Source organism: Gavia stellata, chromosome 1 (genome assembly GCF_030936135.1).
Source record: "Gavia stellata isolate bGavSte3 chromosome 1, bGavSte3.hap2, whole genome shotgun sequence".
NCBI classification, from domain to species: domain Eukaryota; kingdom Metazoa; phylum Chordata; class Aves; order Gaviiformes; family Gaviidae; genus Gavia; species Gavia stellata.
Window position 1 is genome coordinate 1068460 of NC_082594.1, and position 24382 is coordinate 1092841.

Sequence of the window (24382 nt, forward strand, 5' to 3'; positions counted from 1 at the left end):
GTGAACCCCCCCGGGCTCTCCCCGTCCCCGTGGGCTGCACCCCAGCCCGGCTCCTGGGACCCCCGGGACCCCCAGCCCCCCCTCCGGCCCCGCTGCCGCTGCTCCGGCTGAGATGAAGGATGGGCCAGCCCCCCCCCCGGCAGCCCCCCCAGTCCCCCCTAACTTAACCCCTACTAAAACCGCCGTCGTGTTGTGCTCCGTGGTCTGGTGGTTGTCCTTAAATCGAGAGCTCTTTTTTAAAACGTGGAACGCGATGGTCGTCGTAACCCCCTCGTCCCGTCCCGCGCCGGCGGCTTCCCGCGGGAATGGGCAGGATGAGGCACCGGGGTCCCAGTACGGTTCGGGATCCTGGTCCCACCATGACTGGGACCCTCCCGGCTGGTGCCTGGGGCACCCCTGTCCTCGCCCCCGCCGCGGGGGGCTGCCCCTGGGGTGCCCCCCCCCGCCCCTGCACCGCTCGGGGTCTGTCCGGGGGGGACACCCGGAATATCCGTAAGGGGCCGGGGCCTGCGGCACCCCCGGCATCGCCTGGGGGTCCCCGGCTGGCATGGGGGGGCTGGGGGGGGCTTTGCAGCGAGGGCAGGGGGCCGGCGGCGTCTTCAATAAATTAAGTTTTATTTGGATTAGTGTCATTTGCAAAGGGGGTCAATAAATTACAGAATGGTTAAAAAACAAAAAAAGAAAGAAAAAAAGGTGAAACCCAAACCCACCTCAGCCGGCACGGGGGGGGGGACGGGGGGACGGGGACCAACCACCACCACTGCACAGACACCCCCCGGGACCCTCCCCAAGGTCACCGCCGGGCAGTGACGTGCCGGGGGGTCCCGGCTGCAGCTGCGCCCGCTCCGGTGGGAGCACCCATCCCGCTCCCGGTGCAGCGGTGACGGCCGGTGAGGGGTCACAGCTCCTCCGAGGGGTCCCACAATCTGCTCCGGGGGGGCCATCCCACGCCAGCCCCTCTCCGGGGGAGCTGCGGCGTCACCGGGGCGGTTTGGCCCCGGCACAGCGGGACGGTGGCGGTTTGCCGGCGAGCGCAAAGCCCCGGTCCTGCGTTTGCCCCCCAAAATCCCATCGCACCCCGGGGGGGGTGTCTGCTCCGCTCCAGTGCCGCCAGGCCAGGATGCTGCTGGGGGGGGCAAATCCACGTCCGCAGGTGGGATTTGGGGGGGCATCACCCCCTCCCTGTGCCAAGGGGGCTCTTACTACCAAATTCCCCGGCACTGCTCACCCCGTGGCCCCCAGAACCCCCCGCCCTAAAGTGCTTCCTCGCCCCCGGCCCAGCGACACGGCTCCCGGGGGTCTCCCGGGGGGGCCGCCGCGATGCCGGAGCACCCACGATGCCGTGGGGAGCCCTGCAGCTGCCCCCACCCCCGGGGTGTACCGGGAGCCCCCCGAAAGCGTGCCGGAGCGATGGCTACGCCCGGGGCACGCCGGTGGGGCCGGGGGCTGCCGCCCACCCTTTGCACCCCCGTGGTCCCGGAGCACCCACGGGTGGGTGGTGCCGGTGGGAGCCGGCGGCGGGGGCTGTCCCCAGCTCCGGGTCCGTCACGTCGGCGCAGGGTCCGGGAGAGGGTGGGGGGTCCCGTGGCCCATCCCGGGGAGCAGCCTCGGGTGCAGGTGGTCGGGCAGGGGTGGGGGGTCCTCGGTCCATCTCCCCGCCGGAGCGTCATCGCGGGGTCTGCGGCGGGAGCGTCGGCGCGGCGGGTGGGGTGGCGTGGGTCGGCGGTGGTGAGGGGCCAGGGGGGGTTCGGGGCAGCCGGATCCGGCGTCCGGCGCATCAGAAGAGGTTTGTCTTGAGGGCGTTGGGCTTCCGATGGAAGGAGGAGAGGACGCCGGAGAAAGGTCCCGGCACGGCTTCGGCGGGCTGCCAGGCCTTCAGCAGGTCGGCGGCGTTGGCGGTGCCGCTGCTGGTGCTCACGCCGGGCCAGATGGGCGCCTTGAGGGGCTGGGGGGGGGTGGCCGGGTCCCATGGGTGGCCCCGCACCGGGGCTGGGGCTCAGGCTGCTGCCCGGGCTGCCGAGGCTGCCGGCGGCGGGCAGGGACGCCGTGCTGTCCGGCGTTGGGCTGCAGTTGGACTCCTTGGACTCGTCGTCCTCCGAGGAAGAGCGCGGCTCCGACTTCTTGCCGGTGCCGCCGGCGGTGCCACCGGCACCCTTGGCGTTGGCCGCCCGCTCCTGCTTGCGGAATTTGGCTCGGCGGTTCTGGAACCAGACCTGGAGGGGACGGGAGGGGACGGGAGGACGCCGCACCGCCGTCCCCGGGGATTTGGGGAACCCGTGGGGTGCAGACAGCTCCGCAGCCCCCCCCGTGCCGGGGCCCTCGCCCCTTGCAGCACCCCCGCGCCCGTGGGTGAAACGTTTTCCACCGCGCCGGGGGGTGTCAATACACCTCAAACCAGCTACAGGCTTCGCGGCCTTGACGGCGGGCGCTGGCACCGCTACGGTGCTGCGGCACGAGCACCGGCGATGCCGGGGGGCTCTGTGGGGGCAGACGGGAAGGGGGCCCACGCTGCACCCCTGCCTGCACCTCACAGGGTCAGACCCCCCCCGGGCAGCCTGTGCCCCCCCGGGGTCCCCGGTACACACCTTCCCCGCGGTGCCGACCGTGGCATCCGCTCTGTCCCCACGGCCGGCTGGGGATGTCACCGGCCGCCCCTGGAGATGGCCGGACCTGGAAATGCCGCCCGGTCCGCCATCCTTGGGGCCAGGACCCCCCCGGCCCCGTGGGACCCCCATCCTTGGGGCCAGGACCCCCCCCAGCCCCGTGGCACCCCCATCCTTGGGGCCAGTGCCGCCCCGGTTAGCGCCAGCCGCCAGCCCGGCTGTATCCCCCGGCTGCGCCACGACACCGGGGGATGCTATGGGGGAGAGGGGTCCCACGGAGCCCTTCACCCCTGGAGCGCCCCTGGTGCAAGGACACGCTGGGGGGGACCGAGACGTTCCCTGGGGTGTCAGGGACACGGGCGCTGGCTCTGCCGCACCAGCGTCTCCCGCCCCGATCGCGGCGCTGCTGGAGATGGATCTCGCTGCTGGGACCCGCCGAGGGGGAGAGCCGGGGCTGGGGCGCAGCGGGACTCAGGGTGACCCCTCCTGAGCTGTCCCCAGAGCTGTCACCCAGCTGTGGGTCACCACGGCTCGGGGTGTGGCGGGCAAACCCCCCTGCCCGAGAGCAAGCCCGGAGCGCTCCCACGCCCTTCCCCGGGCCGTGCCTGCTGCTCCGGGCCCCTCCATCCCTGCGTGGCCCCCCGTAACCCGGCACGCTCCCGTCCCCCCCCAGCACCGCCCCATGGCACCCACCGAGCACCCGCCCTTCGCCCGTGGAAATGGGGGACCGTCGTTTCTCCCCATTGGGCTGACAAAGCGAATCACCCCACGGTGCTCAAGAGCCCCACGGTGCCAGGGCCCGCGCTGGGGGGCAGGAGCTGCCCCACACCACCCCGTTCCCACCCGAAAACAGAGGGGAGCTGGGGCTGAGGCTGGACGGGGACCCCGGCCCCGAGCCCTGCGCACCCCACGGCCGGCACTGCGGCGGCCGGGCTGGGGGCCGATGGACAGACCCCCTCCCACTGTGGGGTGTCACCCGCCCCATTGACCACCCCCCAGCAGCGTCCCCCTCTCCGGAGGGGTCACACTGGCCGTGTCCCGCCGAGGGACATCGTCCCACCGGGCGCCTCTCCCTGCAGCGAGACCGGACACCCCGTGGGGACCGCGGTGCCGACAAAGGGGGGGGCTGCACCGACAAAGGGGGGCTGCACCGCCGCGGGGCCGCTCCCCGTCCCCCACTGCCTCTCGCCAAACCCGCCCGACCTCGACGCATTTGGGACTGAGATAAATCCTTGCTGACGGGTGCCAGCGCGACGGCGATGTGGCATGAACCAACACCCCCCCACCGCTGCCGGGAGCCGGGCTGGGCCCCGGGGGGTGTCCTCTGAGCCCCCCGGGCAGAGCAGGGCACCCCAACCCCTCGCCGCTGCGGTGACGTGACGGACGCAGGCCCCGGTCCCCTCCCTGTCCCAGCCGATCCCCGGGGACCCCCTGGGCACCGCTCTGGGAAACGCTCCGGTCCCGGCCAGGGCAGCCGGTACCGGGAAAACACATGGATGCGTTTGAGTCGCTCGGGGTGGGGGGGTGTCCCCACACTGGGACCCTGCAGTGGGTCCCCACCACTCCCCCGCCACGACCCCAATGTGGGGAGCAGAGCAGCGGAGTGCCAAGGTCGGGGCGCAGCCGCCCGTACCCCGGCTCCCGGCCTGGCGGCACCAGAGCCCCCCACTCCGTCCCCCCCGGCAGCTCACCTGCACCCGGGCTTCGGTGAGGTCGATCTTGAGGGCCAACTCCTCGCGGGTGTAGATGTCGGGGTAGTGCGTCTCGGCGAAGACCCTCTCCAGCTCCTTCAGCTGAGAGCTGGTGAACGTCGTCCGGATCCGCCGCTGCTTCCGCTTCTCGTTGATCCCCGACGGGTCCGAGAAGAATTTGTAGGGCACTGGGGAGGGAGAGGAGGGGGTGAGCGGGGCAGGGCCATGGGGAGCCACCGGGCAGGGTGGGCAGGGGACACCGGGCAAGGACTCACCGGGTGGGGACCCACAGAACAGGACCCACAGAGCAGGGACCCACCGGGCAGGGACCCACAGAGCAGGACCCATGGGTCAGGGACCCACCGGGCAGGGACCCACAGAGCAGGACCCATGGGTCAGGGACCCACCGGGCAGGGACCCACCGGGCAGGACCCACAGAGCAGGACCCACCGGGCATGGACCCACAGAGCAGGACCCATGGGTCAGGGACCCACCGGGTGGGGATGCACTGGGCAGGGATGCACCGGGCACGGACCCACCGGGCAGGGACCCATGGGGTCAGGGACCCACCGGGTGGGGACCCACCGGGTGGGGACGCACCGGGCAGGGACCCACCGGGCAGGACCCACAGAGCAGGACCCACAGAGCAGGACCCACCGGGCAGGACCCACCGGGCAGGGACGCACCAGGCACGGACCCACCGGGCAGGACCCACCGGGCATGGACCCACAGAGCAGGACCCATGGGTCAGGGACCCACCGGGCGGGGACCCACCGGGTAGGACCCACCGGGCAGGGACGCACCGGGCGGGGACCCACCGGGCAGTGACCCACCGGGCACGGACCCACCGGGCAGGACCCACCGGGCAGGGACCCACCGGGCAGGACCCACCGGGTGGTGCAGCCGCCGAACTCGGGCGCTGCCTCCCCGCGCCCCCCGCTCCCGTTCGGTCGTTGCCGCCGCCGCCCCCTCGGCGGGACGCGGGGTCCCGGGCGGCGGGAGCGGGGCCGGGGGGGGTCCGGGGCGGGGGTCGGGGCGGGGGGGGGCGGCCGGTGCCGTCCGGCGGCTCCTTCGTTGTCGGCGCATCCGCGGGCAGCGCGTCCGCGGCGGCAACGAAAGCGGCGGCGGGAGGGGGGGGTCCGGCGGCGGTGCCCCCCCCCAGCCCCGCTCCGGGACTGCCGCCGCCCCGGGGACCCCGGGGGCTCCGCGGCCGCGCACGGGGCGCCCGCCCGGCACCGCGCCGTCGGGGCCGGCCTTGGGCTGCGGGCACCGGGCACCGGCGGCAGCGGGACTCGATGGCACCGAGCCCTGACAGTACCGAGCACCGGCGGCAGCGGGAACCGGCGGTACCGAGCACCGGCGGCAGCGGGAACCGGCGGTGCTGGGAACCGATGGCACCGAGCACCGACAGCAGCCGTTACCGACAGCATCGAGCACCGGCGGGACCGGGAATCGATGGCACCGAGTGCCGGCGGTACCGAGCACCCACGGCAGCCGTTACCGACAGCATCGAGCCCTGACAGTACCGGGCACCGACGGCTTCGAGCACCGACGGTCCCGGGCACCGACGGCAGCGGGAACCGAGGGCCCGAGCCCCGACGGCCCCGGGCAGGGACGGGATCAGCCCCGACGGTCCCGGGCAGGGACGGGATCAGCCCCGACGGCCCCGGGCAGGGACGGGATCGGCCCCGGGCAGGGACGGGATCGGCCCCGACGGCCCCGGGCACGGACGGGATCAGCCCCGGGCAGGGACGGGATCAGCCCCGACGGTCCCGGGCAGGGACGGGATCGGCCCCGGGCAGGGACGGGATCAGCCCCGACGGCCCCGGGCAGGGACGGGATCGGCCCCGGGCAGGGACGGGATCAGCCCCGACGGCCCCGGGCAGGGACGGGATCAGCCCCGGGCAGGGACGGGATCAGCCCCGACGGCCCCGGGCAGGGACGGGATCAGCCCCGGGCAGGGACGGGATCAGCCCCGACGGCCCCGGGCAGGGACGGGATCGGCCCCGACGGTCCCGGGCACGGACGGGATCAGCCCCGACGGCCCCGGGCAGGGACGGGATCAGCCCCGGGCACGGACGGGATCAGCCCCGACGGCCCCGGGCAGGGACGGGATCAGCCCCGACGGCCCCGGGCAGGGACGGGATCGGCCCCGGGCAGGGACGGGATCGGCCCCGACGGCCCCGGGCAGGGACGGGATCAGCCCCGGGCAGGGACGGGATCAGCCCCGACGGTCCCGGGCACGGACGGGATCAGCCCCGACGGCCCCGGGCACGGACGGGATCAGCCCCGACGGCCCCGGGCACGGACGGGATCAGCCCCGGGCAGGGACGGGATCGGCCCCGACGGCCCCGCGGACACCGGGGGCGGAGGCGGGGGGGGGGTCCCCGCGGCTCGGGGGTCCCGGCTCGTTACCTGCCGAGTAGGGCGAGGGCTGGTGGTCGCGCAGCGCGCCCAGGGCGCAGTTGGCGGAGGCGAGGGGGGGGCAGGCGGGCCCGGCGCCGAAGCCCCCCCGCATGGGGCTGTACTGGAAGGAGCCGGCCTGGCTGCAGGGGCTGAACTCGTAGGCGGACGCCTCCATGGCGGCCACGCAGGAGTCGTAGGAGTTGAGGTAGGAGTAGTCCATGGCGAACATGGAGCGGCCCCGGCTGCCGCCCGCCCGCTACCGCCGCCGCCCGCCCGCCGGGCCCCGGCCCGCCCCCGCCATCCGCCGCCCCGGCCCGCCCCGGCCCGCCGCGCCCCGTAAATATACCGGCGGGGGGAGCGGCGGACAAAGGCTGCGCTCGCCGGGGGCTTTTGCATGACAATATCTCCCGGGGACGGCGGGCGCAGCAGGAGCGGGCGGAGCCGCCCCCCCCCTCTCCGCCCCCCCCGCCCGCCGCCCCCCCGCCCTTAACCCTTCGTGGGCGCCACCGAGCTCCGCACCCCCCCCGGCCCGGGCCGGCCCCCGCAGCCGCGCACGTCGGGGCGGACACAGGCAGCGGCCCCTCCGCCCCTCCCGGTGGCCCGGCCCTCGGCAGGGACCCCCGGAACCGGGCCCAGCGCCCCAGCCCAGCCCATCCCATCTCATCCCCATCCCATCCCATCCCACCCCATCTCATCCCCATCCCATCTCATTTCATCCCATCCCCATCCCATCCCACCCCATCCCCAGCCCACCCCATCTCATCCCCATCCCATCCCTAACCCATCCCCATCTCACCTCATCCCCATCTCATCTCATCCCCATCCCATCCCATCCCCATCCCACCCCATCCCCATCTCATCTCATCCCCATCCCATCTCATCCCCATCCCATCCCATCCTCATCCCACCCCATCCCCATCTCATCTCATCCCCATCCCATCTCATCCCCATCCCACCCCATCTCATCCCCATCCCACCCCATCCCCATCTCATCTCATCCCCATGTCATCTCATCCCCATCCCATCTCATCCCCATCCCATCCCATCCCCATCCCCATCCCCATCCCATCCCATCCCCATCTCATCTCATCCCCATCCCATCCCATCCCACCCCATCTCATCCCCATCCCATCTCATTTCATCCCATCCCCATCCCATCCCCATCCCACCCCATCCCCATCCCACCCCATCTCATCCCCATCCCATCTCATCCCTATCCCATCCCATCTCACCCCATCTCATCCCCATCCCATCCCATCCCCATCCCATCTCATTCCATCCCATCCCCATCCCACCCCATCTCATCCCCATCCCATCCCATCCCCATCCCATCTCATTCCATCCCATCCCCATCCCATCTCATTTCATCCCATCCCCATCCCATCCCATCCCACCCCATCTCATCCCCATCCCATCCCACCCCATCCCCATCCCATCCCATCCCATCCCACCCCATCCCATCCCCATCCCATCTCATCCCATCTCATCCCATCCCCATCCCCATCCCACCCCATCCCATCCCCATCCCATCCCCATCCCATCCCACCCCATCCCATCCCCGTCCCATCCCATCCCATCCCATCCCTATCCCATCCCATCCCTATCCCATCCCATCTCCATCCCCATCCCCATCCCATCTCCATCCCATCCCACCCCACCCCACTGTGCCCCCCCAGCCCCACGGCTCCATCCCCACCCCGGGCACCGCTCCCCCCCCCGCCACCCACAGACACCCCAAAGGGGAACAAGGGGGACCCCAGGGTGCCCCACACCCGGCCCGGCCCCTCCAGGTGCCCACCCATGGGGTCAGCCCCCCCCGCCCCACGGCACCGAGCGGGGGGGCTGTGGGGCTGAGCACCCCAGGAGCAGGAGGGCCGCAGGGGCACCCCACCACCCATGGGTGCAGGGGAGGGGCAGGGGGCTGCGCGGGGGTGCTCCCCCCCCCCCCGGGGGGGGGCTCTGCCCTTTGCACCCCCCAGAGTTACAGCCCGGCTGAATTTCAAAGCGCCTCCTCCCCCCCCGCTGCCCCCCCCCGCCGAGGGAAAAGCTTTGCCCCTTTTCAGCGGCACCGGGGGGTGGGGGGGGTGGGGGGGTGCGGGGGGGGGAGGGGGTGGGGGGGGATTTGGGGACATTTTCAAGACAAACACTTTCACTAAAGAGGATTTAAAAGTCTAATTAGGGCGGGTACGGGCTTTGTGCCCCGGCCCGGGGGGGGGGAGTGTGGGCGGGGGTCGCTGCCCCCCCAGTGGCACCAGCCCGGGGAGGGGGGAACGGCCGGAGGCTGCCCAGGACCTGTCCTGCCCCATCTCCTGCCCCACATCCTATTCCACACCCTGCCCCGGGTGCTGCCCCTGTCCTGCCCCACATCCTGCCCCGCATCCTGCCCCGGGCCCTGTCTCACTCCCTGTCCCTTCTCCTGCCCCATCTCCTGCCCCACATCCTGCTCCACACTCTGCCCCATGTGCTGCCCTGTGTCCTGCCCCATCTCCTGCCCCACATCCTATTCCATGCCCTGCCCCATGCCCTGCGCCATCTCCGCCCCACCTCCTGCCCTCTGTCCTGCCTCATCTTCTGCCCCCCTGTCCTGTCCTGCATCCTGCCCCATCTCCTGCCCCACATCCCGCCCCACATCCTGCCCTGGGCCCTGTCTCACTCCCTGTCCCATCTCCTGCCCCACATCCTGCCCTGGGTCCTGTCTCATGCCCTGTCCCGTGTCCTGCCCCATCTCCTGCCCCACATCCTGCCCTGGGTCCTGTCTCATGCCCTGTCCCGTGTCCTGCCCCATCTCCTGCCCCACATCCTATTCCACACTCTGCCCCATGCCCTGCGCCATCTCCGCCCCACCTCCTGCCCTCTGTCCTGCCCCATCTTCTGCCCCCTGTCCTGTCCTGCATCCTGCCCCACATCCCACCCCACATCCCGCCCCACATCCTGCCCTGGGCCCTGTCTCACTCCCTGTCCCATCTCCTGCCCCACATCCTGCCCTGGGTCCTGTCTCATGCCCTGTCCCGTGTCCTGCCCCATCTCCTGCCCCACATCCTATTCCACGCTCTGCCCCATGCCCTGTGCCATCTCCACCCCACCTCCTGCCCTCTGTCCTGCCCCATCTCCTGCCCCACATCCTATTCCACGCTCTGCCCCATGCCCTGCGCCATCTCCGCCCCACCTCCTGCCCTCTGTCCTGCCCCATCTTCTGCCCCCTGTCCTGTCCTGCATCCTGCCCCACATCCCACCCCACATCCCGCCCCACATCCCACCCCATGTCACACGGGGCAGAGCTGGCGTCCCCGCTCCCGGCCGGGCTCCGCTCCCCGGGAACAGCCCTCGCTGGCCGGTGCCCCCAGTTCCACCGGGGTGGGCCGGGGCCCATCCTTCGCGTGGGACCCTCGGGACACCCAGGGGCGCTGGGCAGGGGCTGGTGGGTGCTCCCCACCCCAGCCCACCCCAGCTGCGCCGGCCGAGCGGGCAGGTTGCTAAACAAGTTAATTAGATCACGGAGCTGGAGGCTGGCGGCTGAGCGAGAGCCCCGACTGTCAGGCTGCTGGAGTTGTGAAAAAGTTAATTCAATTAAGTTTTCCCTCTAAACTAATTAGGCAGCAATCTGCCACGCAAGGAGCTGCTGCTATTGCTACCCAGAGCCAGGGGCAGGACGGGGCGGGGGGGCGAGGAGGATGAGGGGGGCGAGGGGGGAGAGGAGAGGGAGGGGGGCAAGGGGGGGAGGTGGGGGGAGCGGGATGGGGGGCAGTGCCAGGGAGACCCCCCCGTACCCCGCCCCGGCTCCCATGGGAGCGGGGATGTGGGTGATACCTCCTGGTTTTGGTGGGTGCTGGCAGCAGGGGCACCCAGTTGTCCCCAGCATCACCCAACGGGGCGGGGGCGCAGGCTGACCCCGCTCCCGAAACGGGGGGCAATGGCTGGGCACGGCGGAGGAGCCGGGGACAGGGACCCCCCCTCCCCATCCCTCCATCCCACCGGGCTCTGGGGGCCACCCGTGACCCGAGGGGCCCAGGTGGGTCCGGGCCCCTCTGGACCCAGAGGGGCTGATGGGACCCCCTCTGATGGGACCCCCCTGATGGGACCCCCCCAACGGGACCCCCCGACGGGACCCCCTCTGACGGGAGCCCCTTTGGGCACAGCCGGGTCCCCGCACAGCTCGAGCCCCAGCTTTGTGGGGCTCGTTGACCAGGCGCAGCCCCTGCCCCGTGGCAGCGCCCGCAGCATCGTCCCCAGCCCTCCCGCGCCCGTCCAGGCTGTGCCACCCCACGGAGACCCCCAGGTTTTGCACCGGGGGGTCTCGGCGGGTCCCGGCTGGTCCTGCACCGCACAGGGCCCAACGGTGCCGGAGGCCTCCGTCCGCCACCGCTTTGTTCCCGGTGACAAAGCCCGGAGCCGGGGCTGCACCGAGGCCCCTCCGCTCGCTGGAGCTCGCCTGCCCCTAATCGAATTAGGAGCCCGGCACGGGGCTGAAGGCTGGCGGTAATTGAATTTCCCCCGTCACAGCCTGATGTTTCTCCCCTCCGGATCCTGCCTCCCGTTTATTGTTCCCGGCCCGGCTGCGGTGGCACATTTATTTGATCTGTCAGAGGGAGCCCTTTCACCCGCTGCTGTTTGCTCAGAGGACGCCGGCACCGCGCCTCCAGCACAATTAAAAACAAATAAAACGATCGGGGAGGGCCCCGTGTGCCCCCCAGTGCCGCCCCGGCCGGGACGCTCCTGCCGACGGGGCCCTCGGGGCTGCGCTTCCCGGGGGGCTGGCACGGCATGGCACGGCACGGCACGGCATGGCACGGCACGGCATGGCATGGCGCGGCACAGAATGGCACAGCACAGGGTGACGTGGCGTGGCAGAGCGTGGCACAGCACAGCATGGCACGGCACGATATGGCATGGCACGGCACGATAAAGCACGGCAGACATCAGCGTAGCACGGAACAGAATGGCACAGCACAGCAGAGCGTGACATGGCACAGCATGGCACAGCCTGATGTGGCATGGCACAGCACGGTGCAGCGTGCATGGCGTGGCATGGCATGGCGCAACACAGCGCAGCATGGCAGGGCGTGGCACAGCATAGCGTGGCGTGGCACGGCACGGCATGGCATAGCATGGCACGGCGTGGCACGACGTGGCACAGCACGCCTGGCCGTGGGCTCTCCGCCCTCCCTGCGTCCCAGCCAGTAGCTCCGGGCAGGACATGGCCCGTTCCCGCTGCCGTGCAGGAGCACCGGCACCGGGTGCCCCGAGCCCGGTGGTGTCGGCGTGGGGGTGCTGGTGTCGTGGCACACGGGTGCTGGGGTGGGTTGGGCACGTGGGGCACGGAGGGAGCTGCTCCCTGGGGCTGCGAGGAGGGAATCCTGCCTTCGTCCCTGGGGTCAGCCTCAGCGTCATGCAGCACAGCCGCGCGCACCGCCGGCACGGCACGCTCCGCTCTGCCCCGCACACCCCGTCACACACTTTACCACCGCTGCAAGACCCACCACTTTCAGCCCCCTTTTTCCTTGCAGCCACCAGTTTTGGGGCCTGGCTGGCTCCCGGGGAGGCCCCAGGGATCCCGGCTTTGCCCGTCAGCTCCGCGGTGCCGCCCCGGCGCTGCGGTGCCGGACTGTGGCCGGAGGGATCCGAGCCCGGGTGGCTGTGTGGAGCGTGGGGCCGGCGTTCGCTGGCGTCTCGTCACTGCAAGGAGGTGACGGCGGGTTCGGGGTTCCCACTTGCTGTCCTGCGAGGCACCCCGGTGTTTTTGGGGACCCTGCTCCCCGAGCCCTGGCCCCCCTGCACGCCTGGAGCTCCCCGGCTGCGGCACGGGGGAAGAGGCAGGGACCGAGCCAGCGAACTCCCGTTCCCTCCCGTCGGGTTGCAGTCAGCCATCCCCACCACGGCGGCTCCACCGGGAGCGAATATCAATTTGGGAGGGTCCAGAAAAGCTCCAAGACACTTTCAGGGGAAGAGAAACCTGCTCTGGCCGTCCTGCTGTCCTGTCGCCGGGCACCTTCAGTGGTCTGTGAAGGCCAAATCCTGCTGCCGGAGACCCCTTTCCCCTCCAGCTGATCCCCAGGCATTGCCAGCTCCCACATCCCAGTGCCGGGGTGGGAACACGCTCATCCTCTCCTGCTCCGACACCCACCCGCTGCCAGCCCGGAGCTGCCGGGGCAGCGGAGAGGGGTTGAGAGGAGCAGGGCACCCATGGACCACCAGCACGGGCGATGCCCGGGACGGGGCAGCTCCACTTGCCGTCCCGGCAGCTCCGTTTCGGCAGCTCCCCTTTTCCAGCCTTCCTTCCCCCGTTTGCAGCCCTGGTCGAAGGCAGCGCTCGGGTCCCCAGAGCCGTCGCTGAATTGAGCCTCATGGCAGGAAAAGGCGACAGGCATGGGAAGGCGGCTCAAGGCAGCCCCCCTAAACCTCCACGTATCCCCTGGAAAATCAGTGCCAGCCCCAAAGCGAAACCCACGCCACGGCCCGGCAGCGCCGGCGGGGACGCTCGGGCAGGGGGACTTCACGTAGTGGCTTTGCCGTGTCGGATGGGGACCCCGGCAGCTCGCTGCCACCTCCGACTGGGACTGTGACGTACGGCTTATTAATTCGGAAGGGCTCTTTGGTTTGATTTCCTTTTGTATTTAATTTCCTACTCTTCATAATCCGCCCCTGCGACACGTCACCGGCCGGAGGAGTCGGTGCTGTGTCGGTGATGTGCCACTGTCTCGGCGGCAGAGAGGGCTCCTCTCCCGGCGGGGTGACGGTGGCATGGCTGGGGGTGGCTCTGGCGGTGACCGTGCACCCCGAACCTAGCCGGTACCCACCACGGGACACCTCATCCCTAGGGAAGTGACACCGGCTGGGCCGGCTCTGCTCCGGAGAGAAGCACCCCAAAGCCGCTCGCAGGGGAGACCCTCACCCCTGGGTCCCTCCATCCCTGTCCCACCGCTGGCAGGTCCCCGGAGCAGCGACCGTGGAGGGGGGCCAGGGTCAGCCCCCAAACCAGCCCTGGGGACCCGCAGACATGGCCGGCGGCAGGATCAGTCCCTGCGGAGCTCACGGGGCCGGTCGACAAACCACGGCTTGGGAGAGCGAAACCTCCCGCCTACAACCAGGCAGGAAAAAATCCAATTCCACCCAGAGAGAGCTGCCGTGAGGTTCAGTTTGTCCGGGACGGGGACCTTTGCTCCAGCTCCGACGCCGGGGACAGCTCGGGCAGCCAGGTTAAGCCCGAGATATTAAGTATTTCCCATAAGCAGGGCAGGAGGAAAGCAGGATTTAGCGAGGGGTTTGAACTGGGATGTCGCCTGGCCGGGACGGGGAGATGTGCCGGTGTTGTTCGCAGCTCCCAGCGATGAGCAGGAGATGCAGGAGGCTCCCGGGGACGCATCCTGCCCACGGGCAATCCCCAGCGCTGCTCCACCCGTCCTTCCCGCTGCCCGCAGCAGGCACGGAAGGTCGTAAGCGCACGCCGTGTTTATTGCAATAAATAAAGAGAAACGGGCAAAATACAGAGTGCCCGGAGGCTTTTCAAATCAAGCTGTCGCACACGCGGTGCCTGTCCCGCCCCTTACCAGCCGCAGCCCAACCCAGCAAACCCGGCCTCCGCAGCGAGCCTCCGCTGCGGGAACCGTAAATCCCAGCGGAGCCGGACACCCCGGCTCCCGTAGGCTCTGAAATCTGCTTTCCCCTTTCTCAAAAAGCTCCGACACCTCTTGTGGCAAGTGAAACCCCAGGACCCTCCACCTATACGTCCCCGAATGGCGGGGCGGCACCTCGCCACCCGTAGCTACGGCTCCGGAGCCCTCTGCGCCCACCCCGGGGTACGCAGGCGCAGGCTGATCGCGCAGCTCCTGCCTGCCCGTGCCCGGCTGCGGGGCAGCTCCTGCCTGCCCCTGCCCTGCCCTCACCGAGGTGGCCACATCGCACGCTCCCGAGTCTCACGGCGTTTTATTGTCAACCCGCGCTGCCCGCAGCGTGGCGCAGGCAGCTGCTGGGGCAGAGCGCGCTCCAGGAGTGCTCGTCGCTGCCTACAAGAAGTAAGTAATGTTTTCTGGGTTCAGAGGCGCTTGGATGTCCAGTTTTCGGGATTTGCTGCCTTTCTCCACTATCTCCAACCGCAGGGTCGGCATCTTTGCTTTCTCCGCTCCAGGGGAAGAGCCGTCCTTGGTTTTCAGCAGCTGCTTGTCCGAGTCCTCCACCGTGATCCTCAAGGTGCAGCCCCTCGGCAGCAGGTCCTGCTCGTAGGCAGCTGCCAGCTGGTTCACAACGCGCCGCTCGACCTGAAGAGGAAAAACCAGCTCCCGTCAGGAAACCCCTGGGAGCAGCCTCCCGGGGAGCCGGGCAGCTCTCCTTCCCCACCTCGGGAATCCCAGAATCTCCTGCTCATCCTGCTCATTCCCCGTCGCTTTCTGGAGTGTCCTGACTGTGCCGTTTCCTCCCACAGACCGCGAACGTCTCCCCTCGGGAGCCGTGGGGACCCTCTTCTGCGGGACAGACCCAAACCATAACCCCCTCCTGCCTTTCCCCGTGCAGCGCAAGGGGTGGAGGTGACGGCGCGGGCTTCGCCCGTGCTCCGTCCTTGGCTTTACCTCGTGTTTGATAGAGCGGGCACCGTAGTGCATGTTGTAGCCGTCAGCCAGCACGTCCATGACCTCCCTGTCCCAGAGCAGGGTGATGTTGTGCCTCGCCTTGGCCTGCCGGGTGAGGAAGAGGAGGAAGAGTTACTGATGCCTTCGAGCAACCCTGGCACCCCATTCCTTGAGCGGCGGGGGCAGCGCGGTGGGGTGCGAGCATCCCTGGGGCGAGGAGAAAAGGGCACCGAGAGCTCCGCCGGGCCAGACCCACCAAAGCAAGGGGTCCCCTAATTCCTATTCAGCCCCTCTGAGAGCTCAGATGTGCGAAGACCAATTAGACAAATAATGTCAAATAAGCTCATCCCTGCCCCAACAGAGGAGGAACCGTCCCCGGAGGTCCCTACCCTCCCGACTAGGGTCCCCTCGTGCTGAACAGCGTGTAAGACTATGGTAAAGATGTACATTCACTCTACTTCCACCTCAGCAGGATGAAGGCTTGGGCAGGGATTTCCTCCTGCTCATGCATCACTTGAGAAGTTACCTCTAAAGCCATGGATGGTTTTTACCTTCTTGGCCCAATAATTCAGCTCCTTGTTGACAAGCTGGATGAGCTCCGAGTGGCAAAAAGGGAGAAAATAGACAATCTCATTGATCCTCCCCAGGAACTCGTCTCGTCTGAAGTGAGCCTGCAGGGACAAGGGGTGAAGGTCAGTGGGGACAGGGTGGTGGCCCTGACAGGGACAGTAGTGACGGTGATGCTGCAGGAGGAGCTCCCCAGGGATCACCTCCACCTCCAACAGCTCACGCATCCGCGTAGCGAGGCCCCGGCAGCCATCCCACGCCCTGCCATGGAGCTGGAAATGCGTGCTGCCAGGGCTCGGGTCACCAGGAGTTCCTCTCAGCATGGCTCAGGGGAGGAATTAATTCTTCTGGAGATGGCAAGAGGAACTAGAAACAAATCTCTCCTGCGGTGGAAGCCCAGCTCCAGCCTCTTCTGCTGCTTCCTCCTGCCCCAGCCACTGACACTGACACCCCTCGCTGCTCTCCGGCTCTCCCAGTTCCGAGGCTCCCATCTGAGCCTCCCGCCGGGAGGTCAAATTCTGTGTCTCTGTAGGAGCTGCCAGGTGAGCAGCGCCCTGGAGGGCTTCAGAAACATCTTAAAGAAACTTAACCTCATCGGGATGTGTGGCTGTGGTCAGGTTTTCCCAGCCCCTTCGGCGCAGTGCAGGAGCTGAGCAGACGGTGGCCCCGGGAGAGCAGAGAACCCCCAAAATCCCACTGCAGCACTTCCCATCCCATGTTCCCTTTCTGGTCTCACGTCGTTGCTCTATGCGAGAGCACAGGGAGTGAGTAAGAAGCTGTTATTTATTTCTGCTGGGCTCTGACCTTACTTCTTAGTGGGTGAAAACTAAAAAACGACGTCATGTCACTTATCTCACAGCTTGGGGACAGCTGGGTGAGGAATATGGTGGATACTGCATCGAATGACTGAGTGACCAAAGCTCAGGACACCCGAAACATAAGCTGCGAAAAAAAAAATCATCCGTACCTTCAAGATGGGGCGAATAACCTTTTCCTTGAACTGCTTGGAGATGGTTATCTTGTCGGTCATCTGGACATCCTCTGAAAGACAGGAGGACACGGGGTGTCAGTGGCCGAGGTGGGACAGGGGCTCCCCGTCTGCCCAGCTCCTGGAGGATGGACGGACAAAGCAGCGGGACAAGGAGCCGGAGGCTGGGCAGTGGGGCGAGCCGGGGGTCCAAAACCCACCTGGAACCTCCACACGTGCCACCAACCACGCTTGGTTTGGAAGCGGGGTGTCCCTGCACTTGACATTCTGGACAGCGGGTCTGGGTCTCCCACGGCTGCCCCTGCACACGTCGGGTGCCCGAGGAGAGCACCCGACACCGGTGTGTTTCACTTGCACGGCAAAAGAGCTCCGGCTCTGCCTCTGGTCTCTGCCCTATGCCCCCAGGAGCTGCCTCCCGGGGGTTTTGGATAGCAGGAGTCCTCACTCATCCTCCACAGACCCCGGCTGGTGGCGGGGCTCCGGGAGCCGGTGCCGATAACACGCTGCACAGAGCACACCGTCGCCCCGGGGCTCCTCCGTGTAGCTCCGTCAGGGCCTCGGTCCCTTCAGCAAACAGCAAAAGCCATGTTCAGACTGTTTGCGGCACAACTCCGGCTCCGGACGGAGTCTACTTCCCTCGGCTGACTGCAGATGGAGCCAGGGTCTGGCTGGCTCCTGAACCCCGGCTCTGAACCACACGGCTCAAACGCAGGGTTTGCCTCTCTGCTGCCCAAATTCACTTTTCTCTTTGTTCTTACCACCTCATTTCTTCCCACATCTTCACGTGTTTAACTCCACGTGCTATTTTAACGCAAGGACGCTCACAGGGAGATCCCTCGCACCCAAGGGCTCTGGATAGGATCCTGACACGCAGGGACGGTGGAGAAAAACCCGCGCTGGGTGCTGGGTGCTGGAAGCCCTTCTCAGCAGCGGCAGAAGGGGCTCTCAGGCTCCATCGGAGCAATACCAGTGCTGGCGTGCAACGGAACGGTGCCGCACGCTCTGAAATCACCTCTTCTCCGTGCCCCCCACGGCAGACACGAGCACACTCCGGGTGCTTGGGTGCGTCCTGGGTGGGGAGTTCGCTGCGCAGCGCCGGGGAGATGGAGAGCGCAGCCCGGCCGTGGGGTCTAAATGGAGTGGGGGGGTCTTTGGTTATAAGGATTTGGCCCGTTTCACTTTTCTGTTTTCTGCTAAAAGACACCAAGGGGTTTTTCAATACGTAACAGGAATTCGGCATGGCATTCTGGAAGAGGAGAGCTGGAGAAGGCAGAAGAGACCGAGCCGCCCCCAATATTTCGGTTTGCCACCTGTAATATCTGCTGCTTCCACTCGCAGATGGAGAGACGCTGCGGAAGCGGCTCCTTCCCTCTATCTTCCCATTTATCTGCCCACCCGGGCGCTTACGCTGACCTCCTGGCCACTGCCTTCACCATTCTGCAAGCCAAGAACTCAGTAAATTGCAAGGAGCTGCACGAAACTCAATTGAGGGCAGGCTTCTGAGCCGAAATGCATTTTCCGGCTATGCTCTCTCGCCGCCGCTCGCTCACTGCAGCTGTCTGCTGTACAGTTCCAGAAATTAAAATTCAATGCTTTCCTCATTTAGCAGAAAAGTGCTTGGCATTTTAAAATGTTATTCTTGAAAGTTCAGTTGCAGGCATGCTTTGTCCTTTACCTAGTTTGATTGAAGTTTAAAGATTCTGAATTAAGCCAGCTTTGGCATCCACTTCTCAAAATAAAAAGGAAGAGACAGTGAGAAAGAAGCTGGAAAACACATTTGACGCCAAGACCCAACATTTTTTCCTGCTCCCATGGAGCTGATGCAGAGGGCTGTGGTTGTTTCCTCGGCACCGCCGCGGCGCACACCGCACACCACAGCTTCTCCGGGCATTTCCACCGGTGAGCAGAGCTCTCGAGACTGACGGTTAGGAAATACGGTGCATCCGTGACGGCACATGCTGCTAGGTACCCTGTGGAAGATGCATGTCCAGACATTTAAGACCATAAAAGGGTCTTAAAAAACCCAAACTGATGAGCTTTTTAACACTGATGAGAAAACAAGGGACGCAGCCGTCGTTCGTGGCTGCCTGGTTAGCCACAGGCACAGCAGCACACGACGGTGTTGCCCGGTGATCCCCGTGCCGGTGTCTGTGCTCACAAACTGCCACGCATTTTAGAGCTAGAGGGGACGGCCCCTGGTGCAGGCATCGCCGTCCGTCCGTCTGTCCGTCCTTGGCACAGCAGAGACCTACCAGTCACTGGGGCCTCCTGGTGCCCCTGGAGTTATCACCAGCCGGCTGGTGAAGGCGGTGGAGGCTTGCACGTGAATTGGGACTCTGCTGCCTTCAGCGGAGTTGTTTAGTTCAAATCTTAGCGGCTGCCCTTACTCTACTCAATTCGCCTTTTAGTACCTAATCCACATTTTTGGAAAATTTTCTACGGGACCCGGATGTGTGGGTCCAGGGCTCCCATTCCAAGGCGAAGTAAAATTGATTAAGCTCAGTCCTTTTTGGAAGGACTGGGAGGAAACAAAACTCCTCCTCTTTGACGTGAGCACCTGTAGCAGCCCCAGTCTTTTCTAGGAAGCATTTGGAAGGGTCCTGAAAGAATGAAAAGGGTGAGGAGACAAAGGGAAGAGAGCACAGGGGCAGGAAGGCTGAGAGGGGGGACAGAAAGCCTTCTCCACAGATGTGATCTCCCTCTGAAGGGTGTGATCTCGAATAATGAGGATTTCAAAGACGTGATCTCCCTCTGAAGGACGTGATCTTGAATAACGAGCATTTCAGAACAGAGCAAGCCCAAAGCAGAGGTATCACAGGAGGGAGAACGGTGGAGGTTGGGGTGTGGGACGTCTCAGCAACAGGTCACCCTAGAAGGCAACAGGACGACTTCCCAGACACAGGCGCACAAAAGAGCAGGCAGCTGCCTTCCCTCCTGGCAGAGGAGCATCCCCGAGGCTTGCCCCAAAGCTGCAGGGCCTGGAGGACGTGTCAGTGCGGACCAGCTGCGGGGACGAGCAGCGGAGGGGCGAGCGAAGGGGCTGGGTGCTCCCCCCTGGCAGAGGGATGGCTGAGCTGGTGTCAAATGAATGTCAGGAAGGAGGTGGATTCTTTAGGGATTTGGAGTACGACATGGAAAGACCAGTACCTAAGTTTTCTGCGATCCTTTTCTTGCTCATCTCCATGGCCTCTTGTCGGAGCTGCAGAGCATGCTGGGCGATCTCGTCGCTTGCCACGTTGGAGGTCATGATAAAGATGGCATCCTTGCAGTCAATGGTTTTCCCCTTCCCATCCGTCAGTCTGCCCTGCAACACCACCGAGTCAAGACAAGCAGCGTGAGCAGGTGCCACAGGGCACGGCCAAAACGCGAGGCAAAAGGACACGGGTCCCATTTCCCCCCCGCCCCGAGAGGATTTGGTTTTGAAGGCATGCCCAAGGACACCGGCAGGAAGGAGGCAGGGCTGAGCTGCCGAGGCTGAAGAAGCCCCCACCTCTCCGCGGGATCACAGAAACTTGCCCTGCGCGTGGTCCCAGCCTGCTCCATCCAGGACACACCCGACGGAAGCCCTGGGAGATGCCTCGCAGGGGAGGTGGGCTGGGGCAGCTCGTACGGCTGCCCATACGTGACTCAACCGCCTACCTCCCTGCCGTGGCTTTGGGTCTGACGCACGAGCTCTGGTGAACCCCACGAGCGCAGGTGAAGCTGCTGTGCCTCCGTCCCACCCCTCTAACAGAGGCTGTTGCCCCTTAGGGAGGTTCGAAGGGCTCTCAGAGGCAGCCCAGGCCCTTGGCTCAGCCCTGCCCATGGTTGTGGTTTAGGTTGGGACGCTGGGCTCGGTGCTGGAGTGGCTGAGACGTGAGACTGAGACGTGAGACGTTCCCCCGTACGGGCTCTTTTCGGGGGCAGAGCGGGCAGCTGCAGGCATCGGTGCCTTGAAGAGCTCCAGCAACGTTGCCCAGATGTTGACCAAAGCCTTCCAGACTTCGAACTGGAGTCGGTTCAAAGGTCCCCGTGGCACCGCGGCCGTCCGGGAGGGCTCAGAGGGGGCTTTGTGGTGGTCTGAAGACACCACGGGGAAGCACAGGCTGCTGGTAGCCTGATGGAAAATAAGCAAAGCCAAAATAACCTTGCAGAAATAACCAGGTTACGGCTATAACGGAGGCAACAGAGAGCATCCCTCACGCCCGCACGATCGCCCGGCAAACCAAACCAGGGCCGCCCAGCACCGCGCTCAGCGGTGCGGGCGACCGCCGCTGCAGCCGACTGCTGCGGCATCAGCCCTCCTCCTACCAAACCAACGCAGGAACCCTTCAAAAGTACTAGTTCTCTTGATTAATAAAATAAAAAAGAGAGAAAAATAAGGAAAAAGTAAGGAGCTCCCCAGGCAGTTTCTTTCCTCGATATGTCTCCAGCAGCAGATATCCAGCACAATGACACAAATCCTTGTTGGGTGCTTGAGATTAACATTTGGGTTATTGCCCTGTCAAGTGCGTGGTACAGGAATTGATTTCACATTTAGCTGCTGCTGCGATGATCTATGCAAGAAAAAATTGTGTTATTAATCCTTAAAACAAAAAAAAAACCCCAAAACCTCCCAGCGCATTGCTCTGGAGTTTGGTTGCCTCTGAGGACAGACCGGGACCTTAAAAATAAACCGGAAAGCTCGCAGGCAGCAGGCTGAGGGCTCAGCAGAAGACGCAGAGCCCGGAGACGCGCGGTTGTCCCTGGCTCCCACCAGCTCGTGCTTCCTCAGACGGCGAGCGTCGGCTCTCCTCCCCACTGTCGCAGGGTCGGGTAGTGTCATGGGAGGAGTATCGGGGAGCGAACGGGCATGGACCTGCCTCCAACATCGACAAAACTCCTTGGGTCTCTACCTTGGAGGAGTCTAGGGCTTCTATCTGGGATGTCAGCTGTCTCCAAGAGGAGGCCAACACACGCCTGGAGATGCCTGGGAGTTTTCCTGGAGAGCTACCAGCCATGGACCTTCCCCCAGCATACAGAATGCTTTCGGGAGCCCCAGGCCCCTCCAAGGTAGCCACCCAAGGAGTTTTGTGTATGTTAAGGCAGGTCCATGCTGGTAGCTCTTCAGGACTCCTCCCAGGCATCTCCAAGAGTGTTCTGGCTCCCTCTGGAGCCAGCTGAAGTCCTGGGAAGCAGCCCCAGACTCCTCCTAGGTAGTTAGCTGAAGAGTTTTGTCCATGGCAGGGGGGTTGGTGATCTTTAAGGTCCCTTCCAACCTAAACCATCCTGTGGTTCTATGTTTGGGGGAGGAAAGGTGTGAGACAAATCACGTGCCACCTGAAAAGTCATCAATTAACCGACCTGAACTAAAACCCAGCGATTAATAAGACATGACTTGTTAGAATACCGATGGACTACGAAGTCCTCAGACCACCCTGCTCTTCTGATGTTGTGACAACACCCTGACCCGAGCCTGGGACCTAGGAGACGATTCCCTCCATGCCACGGAGGTGTACGCAGGAGGTGGGCACAGGGCACCCACACGAAGAGGGACATCACCCTCCTGCCTCCTCTCGCCGCTCCTGCTTTCTGCCGTGGACCGGCAGCCCACCTATTCCCGCACCGACCTGTCGCTGCGGTGGATTTTCCTTATCAGTATCCTCAAGACACAGTCTTGCGGCTGTCACACCTTCCCGGTGACATAGGACAATCCAATTCTCAGGCTTTTTCCGCAGGTTTCCAACCCTCCCATCACTGGCTTTTTCTTTGCCTAAAGATGTCATTTACTCCAGCAGGAGAGCTCAGCATCATCCTGTTTCCTGGTGTTCAAATGGAGAAGAGGCTGACTGCCTGGCTCACGTTTTTTTGGAAGGGACTGTTGATCCGGAGCATTTCAGCTCCGCTCCAGGACATCTCCTGCAGCCGTCGTCCCTTGCACCGCTCACCGTCACCTTCCGAACGGCCCCTGCGCAAACTCTGACCCTGAAACGCGGATTTACCTCATCGAACAGCTGCAGCATGATGGTGAGGACGTCCGGGTGGGCTTTGTCAACCTCGTCGAAGAGCACCACGGCATTTGGACACTGCCTCAGCTTTTTGGTGAGCTGCCCGCCCTCCTCATGGCCCACGTAGCCGGGCGGAGAGCCGATAAACTTGGCGACCTAGGAGGAAGCAACAGGACACGTGAAAGCTGATCCGCGGATGCCGGGAACGAAGCCCTCTCGGTAGCTCAGCAGGCAGCCGGGACTCTTTGCTGCCGACAAATCAAGCTCTACGTTCGTTGTGACATCTATCCCACCCCGGATATCCCCAAATCAGCTTAATCAGCACCAATTTGGCAAAATGCGGATTGGTGGCTGCTGAGCAATTCCCTCGCCCAGAGCTTTAACCAGCAGAGTCCGCAGGAGCAGCCACCGGCAGGCGAACAGGCACCAGCCCTGCTTTTCCGAACAGTGTCTGAGCGACCCACCCCAGCTGTCCAAGACCTATTTTCATCTCCTTTAGCCTTCTTAAGAGCAAAAATTCAAAGGACTGTGAGTGGCAGGTGGCTCTGGTGGGGAATCAAAGCTTGGGAAGAGGCCACAAGGAAAATATTTTTCCTGTGTTAATAACCGACTTCACTACTTGACATCAAGATTTTTTAAATGAGGCTTAAAAATTTAGAAGATTATTTAGAAGAATATTTTTGACAATCGAAATGTTTTGGTAAAAATGACAAGTAATTTTTGACGCACAGCTTGGAGCATTTTCAAGCGACCAGGGGCTGTGGGTGCATCTTTAGGTGTATAAAAGTTGAAAAGAATAAAATTATCAGTCAAGTTTGCTAATCCCGCGTGGTTCTCTGGGACGCTGGACATGCAGAGTCAGCGGCTGGCTGGTTGTACAGGAAGCAGAAGGAATTCATGGAGCAAAATCCCGAATCCTCATAAAAGAAAGAAATTTCCTCTCCTCAATCCAGGACAAGGAAACAGCACAGACGAAGGGTGAGTCTGTCGTGGTCTCAGTGCTGGTGAACGATGAAAGCCGCGTGTGCTGTGGCATGGCCACGCCGGCGTGTCCCCTTTCGGTGAGCCCGGCTCCGCTGGGCTGGCAGAGGACAGGAGCCACGACAGCTTCCCCACAGCCAGCACCGATAAGCACCTAACTTCTCCAGCACAGGGCAGACGTGGACCTGTGGGAGCGGGTCCAGAGGAGGGTCACGAAGATGATCAGAGGGCTGGAACAGCTCTGCTGTGAGGACAGGCTGAGAGGGTTGGGGTTGTTCAGCCTGGAGAAGAGGAGGCTCCGGGGAGACCTTCTTGTGCCCTTTCAGTACTTAAAGGGGGCGTATAAGATGGGGACAGGCTTTTTAGTAGAGCCTGTTGTGATAGGACAAGGGGTAATGGTTTTAAACCAAAAGAGGGGAGATTCAGACTAGGTATAAGGAAGAAATGTCTTAGGATGAGGGTGGTGAGACATGGCCCAGGAGGCCCAGAGAGGTGGTGGATGCCCCATCCCTGGAAACATTCCAGGTCAGGTTGGACGGGGCTCTGAGCAACCTGATGTAGTGGAAGATGTCCCTGCTCATGGCAGGGGGTTGGGCTGGGTGACCTTTAAAGGTCCCTT

At 64.9% G+C, this 24382-nt stretch overlaps 2 protein-coding genes across 2 annotated transcripts in view; both read right to left on the minus strand.

Annotated features, from left to right (window-relative positions):
• Positions 1–1777: 1777 nt before the first annotated feature.
• On the minus strand, positions 1778–6929 carry PHOX2A (paired like homeobox 2A). The gene is given in 4 exon segments (XM_059827733.1): positions 1778–1951; positions 1953–2213; positions 4295–4482; positions 6710–6929. Coding segments are annotated over 4 exon segments (843 nt in total).
• A 7202-nt stretch (positions 6930–14131) lies between these two features.
• CLPB (ClpB family mitochondrial disaggregase) overlaps positions 14132–24382 on the minus strand; it is an 86478-nt gene continuing 76227 nt past the window's right edge. Inside the window, exons 12-17 of the mRNA XM_059827626.1 lie at positions 22777–22938; positions 19964–20120; positions 16796–16869; positions 15813–15932; positions 15262–15366; positions 14132–14952 (exon numbers count right to left, since the gene is read on the minus strand). Coding sequence (XP_059683609.1) covers positions 14701–14952; positions 15262–15366; positions 15813–15932; positions 16796–16869; positions 19964–20120; positions 22777–22938 — 870 coding nt within the window. The 3' untranslated portion in view covers positions 14132–14700. The remainder of the gene's footprint in view (positions 14953–15261; positions 15367–15812; positions 15933–16795; positions 16870–19963; positions 20121–22776; positions 22939–24382) is intronic.